Genomic DNA, 20,686 nt, shown 5'->3' with positions numbered 1-20,686 from the left:
GCAATTCAAGGTTTGGAATATTAACAAGCTAAGTAACTTAAATGAAGCACAAAAATATTGCTTGAGCAATAACAGCTTCCGCTGCAGTTATTGTCTTTATATTAAGAAACTGGGTTGAAACAAAAGTCCTGCAGTCACTGTGGTCCTCCATGACTGAACCTGAGAACTTCCTTAAAAGGCAATGTATTGCTTGCTCCTTTTGGGCTGATTCTTACTTTTAATGTTTTGACATTGCCCTCCTCTCCTTGAATAAGAGCATCTTTTGACTATATATTGAAAACTACTTATGGAAACTTTTGAGCCATGGGCAAGGAATTTGATCCTGGGACCTAAAACCAGATGACTTGCGTTTCATTACTAGTGGATGCCCTTATCTGACTTGAAGACCACACCATTACACAGACATTGTGTGCATTTTTCTACCAGCCTATTTATTTCACTTTCATGGACAAACTAAATTTGGTGCTTCATCATATGTAATGGTTAGACTTGTAAAACTACAAACCGGATTCCAAAAAAGTTGGGACACTAAACAAATTGTGAATAAAAACTGAATGCAATGATGTGGAGATGGCAAATGTCAATATTTTATTTGTAATAGAACGTAGATGACAGATCAAACGTTTAATCCGAGTAAATGTATCATTTTAAAGGAAAAATATGTTGATTCAAAATTTCACGGTGTCAACAAATCCCAAAAAAGTTGGGACAAGTAGCAATAAGAGGCTGGAAAAAGTCAATTTGAGCATAACGAAGAGCTGGAAGACCAATAAACACTAATTAGGTCAATTGGCAACATGATTGGGTATAAAAAGAGCTTCTCAGAGTGGCAGTGTCTCTCAGAAGCCAAGATGGGTAGAGGATCACCAATTCCCACAATGTTGTGCAGAAAGATAGTGGAGCAATATCAGAAAGGTGTTACCCAGCGAAAAACTGCAAAGACTTTGCATCTATCATCATCAACTGTGCACAATATCATCCGAAGATTCAGAGAATCTGGAACAATCTCTGTGCGTAAGGGTCAAGGCCGTAAAACCATACTGGATGCCCGTGATCTCCGGGCCCTTAAATGACACTGCACCACAAACAGGAATGCTACTGTAAAGGAAATCACAGAATGGGCTCAGGAATACTTCCAGAAACCATTGTCAGTGAACACAATCCACCGTGCCATCCGCCATTGCCAGCTGAAACTCTACAGTGCAAAGAAGAAGCCATTTCTAAGCAAGATCCACAAGCTCAGGCGTTTTCACTGGGCCTGGAATCATTTAAAATGGAGTGTGGCAAAATGGAAGACTGTTCTGTGGTCAGACGAGTCACGATTCTAAGTTCTTTTTGGAAATCTGGGACGCCATGTCATCCGGACCAAAGAGGACAAGGACAACCCAAGTTGTTATCAACGCTCAGTTCTGAAGCCTGCATCTCTGATGGTATGGGGTTGCATGAGTGCGTGTGGCATGGGCAGCTTGCATGTCTGGAAAGGCACCATCAATGCAGAAAAATATATTCAGGTTCTAGAACAACATATGCTCCCATCCAGACGTCATCTCTTTCAGGGAAGACCCTGCATTTTTCAACAAGATAATGCCAGACTACATTCTGCATCAATCACAACATCATGGCTGCATAGGAGAAGGATCCGGGTACTGAAATAGCCAGTCTGCAGTCCAGATCTTTCACCTATAGAGAACATTTGGCGCATCATAAAGAGGAAGGTGTGACAAAGAAGGCCCAAGATGATTGAACAGTTAGAGGCCTGTATTAGACAAGAATGGGAGAGCATTCCTATTTCTAAACTTGAGAAACTAGTCTCCTCGGTCCCCAGATGTCTGTTGAGTGTTGTAAGAAGAAGGGGAGATGCCACACAGTGGTGAAAATGGCCTTGTCCCAACTTTTTTGGGATTTGTTGACACCATGAAATTCTGAATCAACATATTTTTCCCTTAAAATGATACATTTTCTCAGTTTAAACTTTTATTCCGTGATTTATGTTCTATTCTGAATAAAATATTAGAAGTTGGCACCTCCACATCATTGCATTCAGTTTTTACTCACGATTTGAATAGTGTCCAAACTTTTTTGGAATCCGGTTTGTATTATTATATTTTAATTACCCAAGTGTTAACAGTTTTTCCATTGTCTGTAGTATCATTTGAATTTTTTTTTTCTTCTAAGTGTATTTTTATTTTGGCAATTAATTAACATTCAGTATTTGAAAATTAAAAATGAAAGTTTTGTTGTTTAATGGAGAAAAATGAACTGATCACCTTATGTCAGAGATCACACACACAAGTTAATCTTTACAGTACAATAGTTTATCCAGTGGGTCACCCTAGCTCTGATTAATTTTTATCATGGAGTCTTGTCTGTGGTAATAAAATTATTCTTTTTTACAAAATGTATTCATTTGACTGTTACATTTGCACAATCTGTTAAGTTTACAAACATCTAGGCATCAAAATGCTTTCTTATCTTTAGAACACTTAAACATATTGCACATGCCTTGATTATTCCTTTTCTCTTAATAGAAAGGCATCAGTAAACACTGATTACATGAGGGGGAATCCAGCTAAAGTTAGAAAATGGGATTTATTAGAAAATGGAATGAACCTTAACAAACTGATAATGTCATTTCTCAATGTGTTCTCCACCCTTCTCAATGCACTTGCAGCACTGCCCAGAAGTGCCTGAATTCTAGCAGAATAAAAGTTTTTGTCTTGTTCTCGCAACCTACTTAAGGACATTCTGCCAGTTCTGCAATCCAAATTTGAAGTGTTAGGTGCCAGGAAGAGGATCAGAACCGACAAGGTAGTCTTCTCTGAAGTACTACCTGTGCCATACTCCAGTCCAGGTAAGACTGAGCAGATTAGAAGGCTTAATGTGTGGCTGAAATCCTGGTCCAGTATAGAAGGGTTCAGGTTTATGGGGCATTGGGACACCTTTTGGATAAGATCGGACCTGTTCTGTCACAACAGATTACTTTTGAACTGGAGGGGCTCCAATGTGTTGGAGAGGCATACGAGTAGGATAGTTGAGGATTATTTGTACTAAGGAATTGGAACTGTCAAGGACAGTATGACATGTCAGGCTTAGAACTGTAAATGAGGGGACAAACAATAGTAAAAAAAACCTAATATGTATAGTAATGTAAATTTTAACCCAATGTTTAAGTGAAAAAGTAAAATAAGTTACGCATTAAAAATAGCTTGCCTTAATACTGGAAACATCCAAAATAAGACAAGCTTGCAGGGGGATATTATAGTCATGGGTTGCTTTAACTACCTAAATATTAACTGGGCTAACCTTGCAAACAGTGCAGTAGAACAGCAAGAGTGACCTGTGACTATATTTTAATACATTATATTAAAGCACCAACATGGTGCATATCGAGGTTTAGTATTTTCTAATAATCAAGATAGAATTGAGAGTGTAGATGTGACTGAATCACTACTGTCAAATGGTCATCATATAATACAATTCTCATTATATTTGTGGAATGCAAATGCAAAGGGGCGGCATGGTGGCACAGTGGGTGGCGCTTCTGCCTCGCAGTTAGGAGACCTGGGTTCGCTTCCCAGGTCCTCCCACTGTGGAGTTTGCATGTTCTCCCCGTGCCTGCGTGGGTTTCCTCCGGGTACTCCAGTTTCCTCCCACAGTCCAAAAATATGCAGGTTAGGTGCTAAATTGTCCCTAGTGTGTGTGTATGCGCCCTGCCTGGGGTTTGTTTCCTGCCTCGCACCCTGTGTTGGCTGGGATTGGCTCCAGCAGACCCCTGTGACCCCGTAAGTTAGGATGTAGCGGTTTGGATAATGGATGGATGCAAATGCAAAGGCTAAAACTGTTAAATTTAACTTTGTTAGGGCAAATGTTTAACAGATGCAGTGTGGAGACAGCTAAGGAGCTGTGGAACAGGTTTAAAAATGTTTTATATATAATGCAGGACAGGTATATCCCAAACTTTGGAATTAGTTGGAAGTTAAAAAAAAAACTCTGAAGTGGTAAAATAAAGAGATAAAAAATAAGCTACAAAGGAAAAAAGTCTGTATATGGAATATAAGAATAATAACTCCAGTGTGAATTGTAGGGCATATTAGAGCACGAAGGCAAACATTAAGAAGGATATTTGGAAAGTTAAAAGACAGCTTGAGATGAATATTGCATATAAGGCAAAAGATGATCTAAAGAGATTCTTCAGTATTTTAGTAGTAAAAAGAACAGTTAAAAAAGAGGTCAAGTGTATCAGGAAGAGTAAAGAGGTATACAAACAGTGAGTCCACTCCTCTATTCCCTCTTCACCGATGACTGTGTCTCTTTATATGGCTCCAACTCCACATTAAATTTCTCAGATGCCACCACAGTACTAGGACTGATCAGTGACAACAATAAGTCATCCTACAGACAGAAGGTTCAACACCTAGCAACATGGTGTGCTGACAATAACCTCTCCTTAACACCAAGAAGTCCAAGGAGCTCATTGTGGATTACCGGAAAACTATAGGCAGCAGACACACTCAAATGGGACTGAGGTGGACTGTGTTTCCAGCTTTAAATTTCTGGGAATCCACATCTCTGAGGACTTTTCCTGGAAACAATAAACACTTCCAGTATGGTTAAAAAACGCAAAAGTGAATTTACTTTCGGCTGAGGGAGTGAATTTACTTTCTGCTGAGGCTAAAGAAGGCCTGCCTGTCTCCTCAGATTCTGTTGAACTTTTACTGGTGCACTGTCGAGAGCATATTGACTAATTGCATTACGGTGTGGTATGGCAACTGATCCATAGCTGACTGAATGGCCTTGCAACAGGTGATGAAAACTGCCCAGCACATCATCAGCATCCTGCTGCCGACTATCACTGTCCTGAAGCACACATGGTGTTTGTGATGGTCTTGCAACATCATCAAGGATGCCTCTCACCTCAACCATGGACTGTTTACCCTCCTTCCATCATGGAGGTGCTACAGGAGCCTTCGGTCCTGCTCTAGCAGGGTCAGAACCAGTTTCTTTCATAACACCATTACCATTCTGAAGTTTCAATCATCACTGCTCAATAGCTGACCTTTCTAAATATCAATAACATTTGACAGTACTCTATATATATTTTTACCTGTTTACATATATTTATTCTGTACATATTTCATATATCTATATTTATTCATATCATATATCTATACTTACTGATCAGTTTTTATACCTATATACTATCCCTTGTATATACTACTATATGTAAATTCAAATATTATGTGTGTATAATATACTGCATATATAAATAATATATATATATATATATACAGTGGTACCTCGGTATACATCCTTAATCTGTTCCAGATCCTTGGACTTACAACAAACAGGACGTATACCAAACAAATTTTTCCCATAAGAAATAAAGGGAAAATGATTAATCCGTTCCCATGAACAAAAATCCTATTGTTATTGGCATATTATACATTGATGGGGTTGTATATAATAGTTTAAACACTGCTTAATACTAAAATTCATAAATACAAAAGCAATTAGATGAAATAAATGAAAATTTAACCTCACTTTACTTTTTAATAATGTCTTTCTTTTTCACAATCGTAGATACCGTCGTTCTCAGCATACAGTATGCAGCAGCCAAGTCCCGGATACACATGCCACCTTCATACTTTTCAACAATCAATTCAAATTTACGTGAAAAAACACAAAATCCAGTGAAAATTCACAGAGTTATAGCACAGGTTGTTCACTGAATGTCAGCAACTGGCGTACTGATGCTTGTGGGCAGTCGTGGCTTTGTCTCAAGAGAGGTAAACAAGGGTAGTGTGCGGGTTGTTCACTGAATGCTAGCAACTGGCGTTAAAATTTGTCCATGGACAGAATATATATAAGATATGGATTTTAATCCAATCGTGTTTACAGTACTGATGAAATATGCCCTGACTCCACTCATTGGACTTTGGATGTTTACAATAGGTAAATAACTAAAAAATAATGATGTTCACATGGACAATCTTTAATGGAAAAGAGGCTTCAGAAACTGGATGGATGGGTAAATGATTAAATTAAATTCTTTACTTTTGCAGGATTTGCATTAAGAACTAAACTGATCCTTTACAGATCATGCCAAGGTTTTATTCATAACTATAGTAGTTAGAACCATACGTCAGCATATTTATACAACCTTGCGAACAGAGCAAACGAAACAACGTTTGTACTATTTGTGTACGACCTATTTTATTTTATTTAATTCTTTAAATGATTTAACATTTAAACTGTAATATATTTGTTTACAATTTAGTATAATCTCTGCGAATCAAGAAGCGCTCAACCTCTAAAATCCACCCCTACATTTCAGTCACATGCCCAAAAAATTCGGCAGACGCTGTCACTCCGCCTACTGGTCGTCCTTTGGCAGCACTGGGACTCTTCGCAGTATGGCAGTCATCGTTCTTCGGATTGATACTACAAGCGTGTTTTATTCTATTCTTGCCTTTTCAATTGGCAACGATTAATCTTGGAAGCCTTAAGTTCATGGTGTTTTTTTTTTCTTCTTCTGCTTTTAACGCACAAGTATTTACGAGCACTTCAGCTATCTGTATTGATGTTTATGCCACTACACGCGGGATTGGAGTGTAGCCACGTAGCTTTATAGCATAGGCGAGGGAGGGGCATGTCGGGTGATACCAATGATGTCAGCTCAACTGTCCTGGAAGTAGTCAGCGTTATGGGTAAAGCGATATGCGCAGGCGCTGCACTGACGGGCGCTCTCTACCTGATCCGCAGTGTCTGTTCAATGATGGCCTGGAAATCAGGAGGAGCCAGCCATGCCGAGCTCGTCAACAATCTCCGCAGTAAGTTCAGCTCTCCATTGCGAAGGGCCAGGAGAAGGAGGGGGAGGGCTCGTAACAAGAAGGCCCAGGTCTAAAGCATAAATATGGCGAACGTCATACAAGACTATTTATTTAAGGGAAAAACTTTAGGAAAGCGGGTGAGACATGGATAAGGAAATAATTAATTGCAGATAACACCCATACCAAAGGAAAGAGAGGGGTGTGTCAGATCTTGAATAATGCGAAGATGCATTTATTTTTATTTTTCGTGTTAAAAAGAGTAACGTTGTCAGTTTAATTCCAGCAGGTAATGGCATACATGTCAGTCATGGCGATGTAGTGCAGTAGAGGGGTGGAAGCCGTAAATCGTGCTTTGGGAAATGTAGCAAAATCGATGTGAGGTGATATGCATTAATTTTTCTTGCCGCACAAATTACGCATTCGGCCTGCAAGAAAGGCTACTTGTTTGGTCTTTACTTATAAGTTTAATTTAGTAGGGACTTGCTCTGGCAGTCACACCAGTGTGCATGGAGACACATACCGTAACTGGCTAAAACAGAAAGGTGCCTCGCAGCTGTCTGTTATGGCACATGAATTGATGCGATCCGTGGTCCGTTTGTGAAGTACAAGCGCACTACAGTACTACTAAAAATATACCTTGACGCCTCAAGTTTGGAGCGCTTGGAAATGGGCGGTACGTCTGCGAGTTTTCACGGAGCGCGAGTATGTTGTGTGTGTGTGCGCGCGCGCGCGCGGCCTGTCATATGTATCCTGTTGATAACGTTTCACTTCGTACGGATCATTCAAGCATTGGGCGTTTAACTTGTTTTATCACAGTTAAGCAACACTTTAAATTACACTTTTTCCGTTTTGTATGCTTATTACTATGCCACTAAGATCTGGAATATCTTTTGACCCATAGGTGAATTGTATATTTCCATTTTGCAGTGAGTTAAAAAGTAGTGCAGACTAGTCAAATGTAACACTTGTTAATGAAGAGTATAAAAGTAGACCCTGAATACATTTTATAAAACCTCTGAATTAGCGTAAACCACCCTAATTCGGGGTGTAGAATTTGAATGATAATATGATACATAACAAACTAATAATTATATACATAACAGTACTTCACGAGGCACATAATAAATACAGTAGTTGCATCAGATATTTTAATTTTAAAATGTACCTGTATGCCTCAGTGAAAGTGTTCAAAGACTAAATATTTTCAAATGCAACAGAAATTTCTAATTTTTCACAGACTTGATAGAAATCTTAAGAGGGCTAAATCCCTACTTAAGAATCAACAATACCATCATATTAATAATCACTGACCTTGAAATATTTTAAAATGTTGCACCACATACTTATGTTTAAAATGTTTCAATTTTAAAATTCTGAGAGTTGCAGTTAGAGGGCTAGAGCTACTGGTAATGGATAAAATATCAAATATATTATATTCAAGATCAGCATCCTCAAAATGTATAAAATGAAACTTTCCCTGTCTGTATTACAGTCCCCCCTTTTTTTTTTTTCCAGAGTAATTTGTGAAAAAGAGCAAGTTTCATCCCTCATCCCATTGGGGTTGATTGTTGTTGCACGCACAGCTTCAAGTTCTTGACTATTCTTCTTTACTGAAGTCACCTATTGGTTTACACTTTATCATAAGGGTGTAATTTCCTGCACAAAATTTGGCATAAAATCAGGGTTTTGGTTTTAGAGCACAGAGAATTGGCAAAAAATCAATGTTTTGTATTACTAGACATCAAGACAAATTGAATGTTATATGTGGTATCAGTAAATCAGAAGGTGGCAGATATAAAATGTGATTTTAGCGCATTCAAAAATAATTTTTATGAACACAATTTGTTAAGAAAGAAAGGAAGTCAAACAAAATGCTGAGATGTCTTTACCATCCAACAACAATAAAAACATTTATTTCTACAGCACATTTTCTTACACAGAATGTAGCTTAAATTGCTTTATAAGATGTCAGAAAATAGCTACAAGAAAAGAAAAACAAAATTATGTAGCAATAATAATGAATAAATAACGTACAAAAAATAAATCTGAGTGAAAGCCAAGTGTTTTAGTATTTAAAATGTGAAATTTCAGTAATTAAAGACAAACAAACTTTACTTATTATTGCTGTTACAGTGGCTTATCTTGCCACTTATCTTTAAACTTGAATATAGTTATTGTTTTTGTGCAGGTTCAGCTACCTTGAAATTTTAAAAGCATGCTGTCTCAAGTGTCTACGGTATAAGTTGTGTCCATGTTGTTTGCTTTTGTAATAATCATTATTTTTGCAATATATAATATCTTGAAGAGGAGAATGATTAGTATTCTTATTTTTCGTAATCATTAATTACTTCTACTCAAATCAGTTACTTTGTTGAATCGCTGTATTGAATTTATCCATTTTATCAGTGACTGTCAGTGGGTTAAGTGTGGCCTTCATTTTCTAAGATTGCATGGTATTGTTGACCTCAGTTTTGTTGTTTGTATTTTAATGTAATTTTGTGTTTCATTTTAACATAAAAATGTACATCATTTTACTATTTAGGTTGGGTTTAAAAACGTTCTAAATAGTTACTCTTGTTAAATTCATTTATGTACATATTTCTGTGCTTGTACTCATTCTATAATGTTGTAACTTTGCTTTCCTTATGTGTTTTATTTTAGTTCATTATTTTCTCATTGATTAATGACTTATCCCACATTTAAAATGTCAATATTAAACATTTTGAAGTACTTGGGGGCTTTAACCCCTGCTCGCTTCCGTCGCCAACCCCCATTTTGGTTTTCCAGATACACACTTTTAAGATTTTTTTTTTCTTTGAATTGTTGCTATTTCATTAGTTTCACTTTTATCTCAGAACTTCTTTAAAAACATTTGGAATGTTTCAAGTCCCAAAATACTGAATCTTTTAAATGAGGTCTGTGAGACATGTGTTTAATGACTTTGTACCATAAATCAGGATAGGTTTCTCTGTTTGGAACTTCAGCACAGACGAAACAATCTACCTCATCAGCAGTTAATAATTTTTTTTTGCAAAGTAACCAATAAATTCTTTGACTTAAACTTTAAAGCCTTAACAATATTTACATGCTTCACCTTTGTCCATATATTCGATCTCTATTCGTCTTTTTGTTATTTCTCCAAGTAATACTTTCTTTGTTTTGACATTTGTTTTTTTTTCTGCTTTCATAATCTCTAACCTGCTCTGCATGTGTATAGCACCAACGTTTTTGAACGTTTTTATGAAGTTCTACTTTGTCTTTTAATTCTGAGCCCGATTGGATGTGCTTTTCTTTCAATTCCACTTGTTCCGGACTGATTATTACTTTCCTTATTTTCTGAATTTGCACCTGGATTATTTTTTTGCATTTTTTTCTCTGCGCTGCTCTTTGTTCTTCGCTTCGTCATCGACGTTTTTTCTATAACGTATTGTCCTTATACGCTTTATATGCGCTGAGAGCCCTGGATCTGTGTGTGCTCAAAGCCTTGACACGACTAGGTATTTTGCTGCCTGTGGTCTTATTTGATATTGGTTGTAAGTAGAGTGTATCTTGCAAGACCGCAAGATGGTCCTGGCCTTTGCACAAGTCTCATGTTTAAGGTCCCCGCGAGACGCTCCATGGCCAATCTCTTTTGTCTCACGGGTCTTTTAAGTGTCTTCCGTGATCTTCACGTGAAGATCTCGTCTATCTAGTCTTTCTCTCCCAGGATTTTTTTAATAATAGAAAAGTGTTTTATTGTGTGGTACGTTAAAACCATTTCAACTTTTAGAAAAATGAAATAGGTTAAAATCTTTAAAGTCTACTTCCATAACTGGCATTTTTGAAGTTGCTTATTCCGATATGGTACATGTAAATACATACTGTCTCCAGTATAGAAAAATGATGCATTGGTAGAGTTGGATCCATATTTTTTTTATAAAAATAATAATTTTACATTTACGACCCGACCTCGGATAAGCGGAAGAGGATGGATGGATTTTACATTATTTTTTTAAATTCTCAAGATTAACAGAATAGTTTAATTCTTTAGGTACCTTGAATAACATTAATTTGTTTTTCTGATATTGTGAAATAGACAGCTGTCTCTTGCAGTAATTTAACAGCCATTATTTCCAATTAAGCATTAAGTGGAGTACCTCCTTATGTGATTATGCCAACTGTATTCATTACAGTTTGTTGAATTAAGGATTTTAGCATTAACAACTACTATTGGCTGGAATAAAGTGGATTCTAACTTCTCTCAAAGGAAAGGAGACATGACTAGTGTGAGTGATGGACAAATTCCAAACAGGTCTGGTTTGATCAATTTTTACACATAACAATGCCTCAGGAGCAATACTACACAACAAAGGCTGGTTTATCTTTTGTACTGCATTTGGCTGTGGGGGTATTCTCAAGTCCCTGACAGGAAAACTGTTTGTGTCCTTTCACCTAATATTATTTATGGTATTTCACCTCTTTTTAGAAATGCTAAAGTTGTTGCTTGAAAAGTAACCCTTTACATATTCTGCAGCCCTACTGGAAAACTTCATTGCTGAAGTAGTTAGGCATATTGTCACCTTATCAGGTGCCAGTCTTGGAAAAAGACTGAATGGAGCATCCATAATTTTTTACATAAGTTTGGCATATTGACGTGATAGTAAAACTACTTGTTAATATGAAGGATTTACAGATCTTATACTAAAATATGTAATATTAAGAGAAATGTGCCTCGTTTAAGCCACCTCAAACCAATCCAAATTGTAGTCCTTTTAGTAGGTCACATTGCAGAGATGAATAAGTACTTTCCTGATGCTTTGTAATTGTTATGAAGACTGAAAGAAGTGTTTGTTAAAGTCTTGTTGCATAATAGTAAATGACTAATAGATTAATTTTTGCAGTACCTAAACTTAGTGTTACCCAGGTTATGGACATTTGTCTTGTTACTTCCGGCATAAGCAATAACAACATCTGATTACTTATATTAAGCACCTAGATTGATCTTTAAGTAACACATCTACATTTACAAACAGCCTTAAAATTGAGACAAATATAAAAAGAGAGGAATTGATTTAGGAAAATAAAGCATCAGTAGTTGGTGACATCTGAAATTTGATTTTGACTTTTTAGTTGAGTCTTACCAGCTAATGTTTACTCCATATACTGATGCAAAAAATAATCTCACATAGCATTTGCTGACTTGTTAACAGATATGTAAAGTATGTTGTTACAAAAACAGTTTTAAAATGAAATTATCACATATAATCTTAATATTTATGTGACACTGTTATTTTTTTTATTTTTTATATTTTAGCATTGATTTTAAGTAGTATTTACTTTTTCAGTCACTGAACAGAAAATATTAGTGAATAAACTTAGTAGGTGTAAGTTATACTGTAGTCCATGATTATCATTTTTCTTTATAAACTCTTACAATGGTTTAAGTCCCTGATGCCTTTAAAAATTTCAAGCCCTAATTTATATTATTAATTGTGCTTCAATTCTTTGATTTTATCAGTTGTGCAACTCTGTGATTAATGACAGTCACTAAGCACCAGTAATAAACACACTTAATGTAAGGCTTGTTTCAACACATAATGATTTAAAATCATTTGGTCTTTTTCAAAATTAAATTTGTCTGAGGTGTCGTTTACAGTTAGGTATGATTTCTCCCACCTACATTAGTAATAGGTTAATGTGACAGACATGCTGAAAAATACTTCTCACGAGTCAACTCTTGGCAAAAAAAGCTGTTTTGACTTGTGAAGTGCTGTTTTTGTTTTGGTACTGCATGAAAACAAATCATAGTTGTCAGTTGCATGCAAGATCCTTGGTAACACGTGGAGAAAACTATGAGATGCCAAGAGGTTTATGGAAATTAACTAAGATGCCTACAGTCTTTTTTTTTTTTTATGCCTCACACTTTCAGCTGTGTCCTAATATGCTAAAATATACAGTTATTTGCTCCAAATAACATATATAGTTAAAAATGTGCTGTTTGAGAAAAGCAGTAAGTGAAAGATTAAGTTAATATAAAGGACCACATGTTTAAGGGGGACTTTAAATACATTTCTGACGCTGCTGCTGATAAAGATTCCCACACATTTCTAGGTCTCTCTCAGTGGCAGGAGTGCAACAGAAGAATACTGAAAAGAAAAAGAGAATGAAAAGGAGATAGTAGCAGCTGATAATTGAGATTAAAATTTAATTTCAGGCAGCACTCACTCAAGCCATGTGCAATCATTCTGATCCTATTTAGTGTCACAAATTAACCTAATGTCATGAAGCATTTAGTACAAAATCACAAATGGCCAAAGGAGATCAATGAAAACACCACACATCCTGTGGCTGGGATTTGAATCTGTTGCCTGATGCTCTGGAGCAGTGACAACTTCTTAGCATAATCATTATTTTTAAACTTGGAAAAGCCTTTGTTTACGTTAAGGTGTGGTGTTTTTCTAAATCATCAACAACAATAATCATTATATATTGTTCTTGTGCTGCAAGATTTATGATATTTTTAAAAAGTACATACATGAAAAATAAATACAGAGATTTCTTTTGGTAACAATGTTATCCTGAGCATGGTGTTTTGGAGTTTTGAGGGGCTTGTCAATGTGGTATTTATTTTTTGGTATTTTGGTACTTGTATTTTTTTTTTTATTATAATCCAATGGATGTTCTAGCTTTCAACTACGTTTGATTTGATAAATTGCCATTTTTGTCCGTTAATGTTCATGGTTACACATTAGATTTGATCTGGTCTTTTTCATGATTCTCTAGTTGGCATCACTGAACACAGAGTCGTTAAACATCATTTTTACAGCCTCTTTCCTAATCCTAATGTAAAATATTGTTTTGTACTGTATCATTACATTTGTTTATCCTTTTTTTTTTGCATTCTTTACAGGCTATGCCAATCTTGGGCATATCAATGCTTTTCTGCCCTGATGATCCAGTTTCTTATTATGATTACGTTATTTCTAAGACTCTCACTAGTTTGGGTCTTACACTTTTTCATGGTTTTCTTTAAAACTCCAGGGAAAATGAAAGTAATTGGTTGTCTTTTACAATAAAAGTGGTCTTAACTGTCTACTCTTTAGCCTACACTGAGAATATGTCCAAGTACAGTACAGGCCAAAAGTTTGGACACACCTCCTCATTCAATGTGTTTTCTTTATTTTCATGACCATTTACATTGGTAGATTCTCACTGAAGGCATCAGAACTATGAATGAACACATGTGGAGTTATGTACTTAACAAAAAAAGGTGAAATAACTGAAAACATGTTTTATATTCTAGTTTCTTCAAAATAGCCACCCTTTGCTCTGATTACTGCTTTGCACACTCTTGGCATTCTTGCAATGGGCCAACAAGTGCTAAACACCTCTGGGAACTCCTTCAAGACTATTGGAAAACCATTTCAGGTGACTACCTGTTGAAGCTCATCGAGAGTAGAAAACAAAGTAAAACGTCAAAAAGAGGTTAAAAAACAAGGGGGCCAAACACATGCAGAGAGCAGATTAGTGATAATGAAAACTAGAATTCAAAAGACTCAAAAAAAAAAAAAAGTAGACGTGAAACGCATGCAGAGCAAGATACAGAATATGAAAGCAGAAAAAAAACTAATGTCAAAACAAAGAAAGTAAAAATCGCATTAGCGCAAAAAAGGAGAAATTTTTACTTGGAGAAATAACAAAAAGGTGAATAGAGATCGAATATATGGACATGGGTGATATGTCAGAAGTATGTAAATATTGTAAGGCTTTGAAGTTTAAGTCAGACAATTTCAGAAACGTGGTTTGCCTTACATGCATTTATTGGTTACTTTGCAAAAAAAAATTATTAACTGCTGATGATGTACAGTAGATCGTTTTGTCTGTGCTAAAATTCCAAACTGAGAAACCTATCCTGAATTATGGTAAAAAGACTTAATTTAAAAGATTCAGCATGTTGGGACTCCAAAGATTCCAAACATTGTTTTTACAGAAGTTCTGAAATAAAAGTGAAGCTAATGAAATAGCAACAATTCAAAGAAAAAAAAATCTTAAGTGTGTTTCTGGAAAACCAAACATGGGGGTTGGCGAAGCCCCCTAGTTTTTTTAAAGAAAAAATAAATACAATATTACAGCAGTTCTTTCCATTTACTCTATTTTCTTTTTCATGAAATCCTCCAAAAAACTTCACAGCAGTTACTGTTGACATTCATCCTACAGATTTATTTTTCAGTTTCTGAATTAATTACAAAATCCAACTTTTCTTCCTCTAACATTGATCCTGCCCCTACCTCTCCTTTTAATACCCATTTATTAGTCATGTCTCCGACCTCATCAATAAATTGTTACAATCTGGCAATGTTCTACTGCCCCAGTGGCTAATGCGGAGTGAACAATACAGACGCTGTAGATATGGTTGTTGTCATGGCCAGAAAAGAGAATAGTCTTGCTGTCACTGACACACTTCCCATTGTTGGTCCATTGAACTTCGCTAATGCAGAGAATATCAAGGTAGTAGTAATCAAATTTCTGAAATAATTGTGCTAGATTCCCAGTCTGAAACAGTGTTCAAACATCCCAGGTGCCGAATTTGGTGATCGGTTTCATCTGGAAAGCCAGGTCAGACATTGAGTGATGGACAGCCATAAAATGTCTTTGCTCCATTGCTGTCATAGATTGATGGCCAATCCCACCACGCTGTTGACTGACTACGCATTGACTTCCTGCCATTTCTAAAGCAAAAACAGTTATTGGGTGGGAGAGGTTGCCCCACGCCCAACCCTTCTCCTTTCTCTGGGCTTGGAACCTTGTCTAGTGTTAGAGTTAGAAGAAGAGTTACAAGAGAAAAACCAACTAATTAGAAATAGTTACATATGACTAAATAAATAGTATACAAAATCAATTGATAAAGAATACACAGTTGCAAAATAGAGATATACAAGCAGTAGATTCCTAATTTGAAGGTAATTTTTTTTAAAGTCTATTAAGATAAGTCCGCTCCTATGGTCACATGGCCAGGGATGGCAGAAAAAACAAAAAAACTTAAGGAGCGAGATGCCTGGGGGAAACTATTTGCAGGAGATCTAGCCTAAAAGACCTCCCGACCCCCATTGGGCATGATGAAAATCTTTTTCCAGTGTGGATTTAATAAAAACCAGTAGGATAAAAATTAGCACAAAACTTGCAAACACATTCAAAGACGAAATACGCATGTAGAAGCAAATGGAAAATATTTTATGTTGGTATGGCTTTTTATTAAAACTAATTTATTTTTGTATGGACTTGTATGTTGTTTGTGTGTAATAAGTGAGCCAGCCACTTTAATAGGATTAACTGGAATTCTGTACAGTTGATGCAGACAGGAATGTGGGACATAAACAGTATGTTGTAGTGCTGTTTTTGCTTGTGAAAAGGGGCATGAGAGAGTGAATGAGAGGGGGAGGCTGTACTTTTACCCACTATTAAATCTGCTTGTGTAGCAGAGACAAGTGTTTTGATGGTATTGGTTGCACCAATGTTCATAATTAGTCAGTAGTGCATTTGGTAAAAAATCTATTTTTCAGTTGGAAAAGTACATACAGATACAATAAACTGCTTATCTAACTTAACCTTGAAAGTGTTTAATTATGCTCTGATATGGAGATTTATCTATAGAGCCCACTCCCACATATCACCTACTCCTACAAAGTCTGCTGTTTTGAGAATTGTAAATTACCTCTGCGCTTAACATTCTCCTTCTACTTACCCTTACAGCTTGTTTTGATACGGTCAATCAATAAATTCTTATCAAATTAAATTCTGATATATATAGTTATGTTACTTGCCCCAAAATCAATGGTTTCCAAGATTTCAAATCTTTGTATTAATATTGATGGTATAATTGTCATTCCTTTACAGACCGTCAGTAATCTTGGCATATTACTGAACTGATCACTTACCTTTGAGCCTCATATAATCTTACTAAAATTACATTTTTCCATCTCTGCAACATTGCTTGCCTTTGCCCTTAACAAAGAGGATGCTGAAACACTGGCTCATGCTTTTTTACTTCCTGACTTGATTAATATGTTTACAGTCACTGGTCTTCAGCTAGTGTCTTCAGTTGGCTACAGTCCATGCAAAATTCAGCCACAAGAGCTTTTACTTATGCTAAGCATACCAAACACATCACTGTTGTTCATTATCAGTTAGGTTGGTTACCAATTTCTTTGCATGTACGACAGAAACTTTTGCTTACCACCTTCAGAGTTTGTGAGCTAGCCAATTATACAAAACTGTCTGCCTGGGGTTCCAGGTCTTTTAGTGCCATGACCCCAAACTTCAGAATTTTTTTTAGCTCAGTCTATCTGAGACAGCTCGTCCTTCAAAACTCTAAATCTTCTTCCAATATCTTTCTTAACATTTAGTTCCTATAGGGTTTGTTTTTTGTTTTCTACATTGTGGGTATTGGGTTGTTTTTTATTTGCTTTATTATCCTGTTTTTTTTTTTCTTTTTTTAATTCCGTTATTTTATTGTTGGTTCTGTTTTATTGCCTTCTGAATAAATTGCTCCTTTGAGAAAGGAGTTATATAAACTAAAATAAATGTATTATTTCTTTAATATTTGTGCTGGTACTTTATTGTTATTTGTGAGGAAGAAGTCTGGAGTATGTCTTGGTTTGTCTCATTTGATGTTTTGGACCTTTTCATTGTGGAACTTGATGATACATAACATCATCAGCACATGTCAAAAAGAAAAACATAAGTCATGTCTAGACAGTAGATTTTCAGCACGTGACTGCAAGAATTGTACTCATTATTTGAAAAGGAAAACCCAAAAGACAAACACTGGCTTTCTTTTATACTACTTTTTTCCATTATGGAGTCAGTCCATAAATAACTTCATCAATAACATTTATGTATATAGCATATTTTTATACAAACGATGCAACTCAAAATGATTTACAAGATGAAGATAGAAAAGTTTATAAAAAATATAAAAGTATAATTAGGCAATAATAAATAATAAAGAATAAAGTAAGCTCCAGAGGGCAGGAGGAAAAAAAAAATCTGCACAGGTTCCAAGGCCATGAGACTCCCCAGCCCCCACTGGGTATTCTACCTAACATAAATGATCTAAATCAGTCCTCCTCATGGTTTTCAGGCTTCACATGAAAGAATTTGATGATGATGATCATATGGACATCTGGCCCTTCAGTCCATCAACTGGAAAAAGAATAGCAGGGAAAGCAGAGATTAGTACGGTTTGCGAAGCAATGATAAAAACGATAATTCAATACATATACAGTATATCAGGGTTACAGAAAAATATAGCTATAAGAAAGCCATGTTAAAATAATAGGTTTTCAGCATTTTTTTTTTTTAAAAGTGCTCCACCATCTATCGGTAAGCTATTCCAATTTTAGGAAGCAGAAGGCTGCCTCACCACTTCTTTGAAGTTTATCTTTTGGAATTATCAGCAGACACTCATTTGAAGTTCAAAGGTTATGATTTGGAGTGTAAGGTGACAGGCATTCTGAAATGTTGGATGGATCGAAATTATTTAAGGCTGTAAGCAGTATTTTAAAGTCAATTCTAAATGGCACAGGAAACCAATGTAATGACATCAAAACTGGAGAGATGTGCTTGGATCTTCTTTTCCTAGTTAAGATTCTGGCAGCTGCAATCAGCACTAGTTGCAACCAATTAATGTCTTTTGTGCGTAGTTCTGAAAAGAGTACATTGCAGTAATCTAGTCTAAAAACAAAAGCATTGAGTAATTTTTCAAGATCTTGCAAAATTTTATAAGGGATCTAACTTTTTCTATATTTGTTAAGTAAAAAAAAACGCTGTCCTAGTCTGATAAAATGTGATTTATTTATTTGTTTAAAATTGTCAGAGTCAACAATTACCACTAAATTCTTTACCTCTGTCTTGACTTTTACTCCTAATGGATCAAGTTTATTTCTAATACCCTCACTATATTTATTTTTACCAATAACTAAGGCTTCTGTTTTCTCCTTATTTAATTTGAGAAAATGAATGCTGCTCATCCACTCAGAAACACAAGAAAGACATTAGGTCAGTGAAGCAGGAGAGTTGGGGGTCATCAGGCACTATTGATAAATATAGTTGTGTGTCATCAGCATAGCTGTGGTAGCTCATGTTATGCTTTGAGATAATCTGACCTAATGGAATTATGTAGATTGAAAAGAGCAGTGGACCCAGGATAGATCCTTGTGGAACATCTTATAGAATCCTATCTCTCATTGAAGTATAATTACCACAACTAACAAAGGACTTTCTACCTGTTAAGTAAGATTCAAACCAATTTAAGACACTGCCAGAGGGGCTTACCCACTGACTAAGGCGATTTATAAGAATATTCAGATCAATGGTATCAAATGTGGCACTCGGATCTTAAAGGATGAGAACAGATAAATGACCTCTGTCAGCATTAACCCACAAGTCATTTACTACTTTAACCAGTGCAGTTTCTGCACTGTGATTTGTTCTAAAACCTGGCTGAAACTTATCAAGAATAGCATGTTTATTCAAGTGATCATTTAGCAGTATAAGGACTCCCTTTTCTAGAATTTAATTTAAGAAAGGCAGGTTAAAAAATAGGGCTAAAATTGTCAAAAACAGACGAGTCGCCGTTACTTTTCCTGAGCAGAGGTTTAACAACAGCAGTCTTAAGATAGTCTGGGAAGACCCCTGTATTTAGTAATGAATTTACTATGTCAAGCACACTATCAATTAGTATATTGAATACTTCTTTGAAAAAGTTTGTTGGTATTGGGTCAAGGATGCAAGCGAGGGTTTCAGTTGAGAAATGACTCTATATAGATTGTGTAAATCTATCCTGGTGAAAGAATTTTAATTTGCTTAAAATGGAATACTGGAGTTTAATAGGATCAGTATTGGGGGGGATGTACTATATTATTTCCAATCATTAATTTTGTGATTAAAAAATATAGCAATATCTTTACACTTTTCACTTGAAGTTTTGTGGAGGCATTCCATTGATTGATCTAGGTTTAGGAAACAATCAATAGTAGAGAATAAAATTCTTGGATTACCAGCTTTATTTATAATTTTAGAGAAATAACACCACCTCTCAAGATGGACTACGGTTTTATATTCTGTTAATTTCTGTTATTTACAACTTCTGTTATTACCGGCTTCAAGCATTCTTTGTTAGTGCAGTAATGTGACTGGTCAGATGTGAGTTTAATTGTTCAACTTGTAGTACACAATGTTGTAAGAGGCGACAAAATGATGGTGTGATGAATTGCTTTTTAATACCATGTCCTACACAGACAATAGAAAGCAATGAGGCTTCACATTTACTCTTTGTTTGTGTCGAACGTGCTTTTAGGTATCAGTCTATTTCCTATTCAGTTTATACAGCTTATGATGCGTAAGACCTTGCGCTATTATGCACATAGGACTGTATGCGCTAGCAGTATGAACAACTGTAGCAAGTTAAAAGTCGAGGCAAGACTCAAACAAAGTAGGTATTTAGCTTGCCTACACTGGAGATTAAATGAGCTGCTCAACTTCTTAATAACAGAATAAAAATTATTTAGTACATCAAAGCACTGTGACTGTGCCAGTTAGCAGGGTGTGCCATTGCTAAATACAGATATCCAAGTACCAAATTTGTGTCATTTGTTTAGTTTTTGAAGTCAAACTGATGTCCATTCATGTAATTCCCAAAATGTGACAAACATAATGAAAGTGTCATAAATTTGAAATGTACATTGGTCAGTGTGGAAGACTACCAGTTAAACTGCAGGTCCAGTTAATATTTTACTGTTGGACTAGTATGCAGGCTAAGCAGTAACAAAGTCTGATCGGTCATATAAGATGCTTTGAAAAGAAAATAAAAGCACAAC

The 20,686-nt window shown here is 35.8% G+C and overlaps 1 protein-coding gene across 2 annotated transcripts in view; it reads left to right on the top strand.

The window, feature by feature from the left end:
- Positions 1 to 6,531: 6,531 nt before the first annotated feature.
- pcmt (protein-L-isoaspartate (D-aspartate) O-methyltransferase) overlaps positions 6,532 to 20,686 on the top strand; it is a 59,405-nt gene continuing 45,250 nt past the window's right edge. The window contains exon 1 of one of the 2 annotated variants that reach the window (XM_039747505.1): positions 6,532 to 6,830. In XM_039747505.1, coding sequence (XP_039603439.1) covers positions 6,650 to 6,830 — 181 coding nt within the window. In that variant the 5' untranslated portion in view covers positions 6,532 to 6,649. The remainder of the gene's footprint in view (positions 6,831 to 20,686) is intronic. The other variant, XM_039747504.1, reaches the window with a different exon arrangement.

Source organism: Polypterus senegalus, chromosome 3, assembly GCF_016835505.1.
Source record: "Polypterus senegalus isolate Bchr_013 chromosome 3, ASM1683550v1, whole genome shotgun sequence".
NCBI lineage: Eukaryota > Metazoa > Chordata > Cladistia > Polypteriformes > Polypteridae > Polypterus > Polypterus senegalus.
This window is presented reverse-complemented; position numbering and strand designations above follow the sequence as displayed.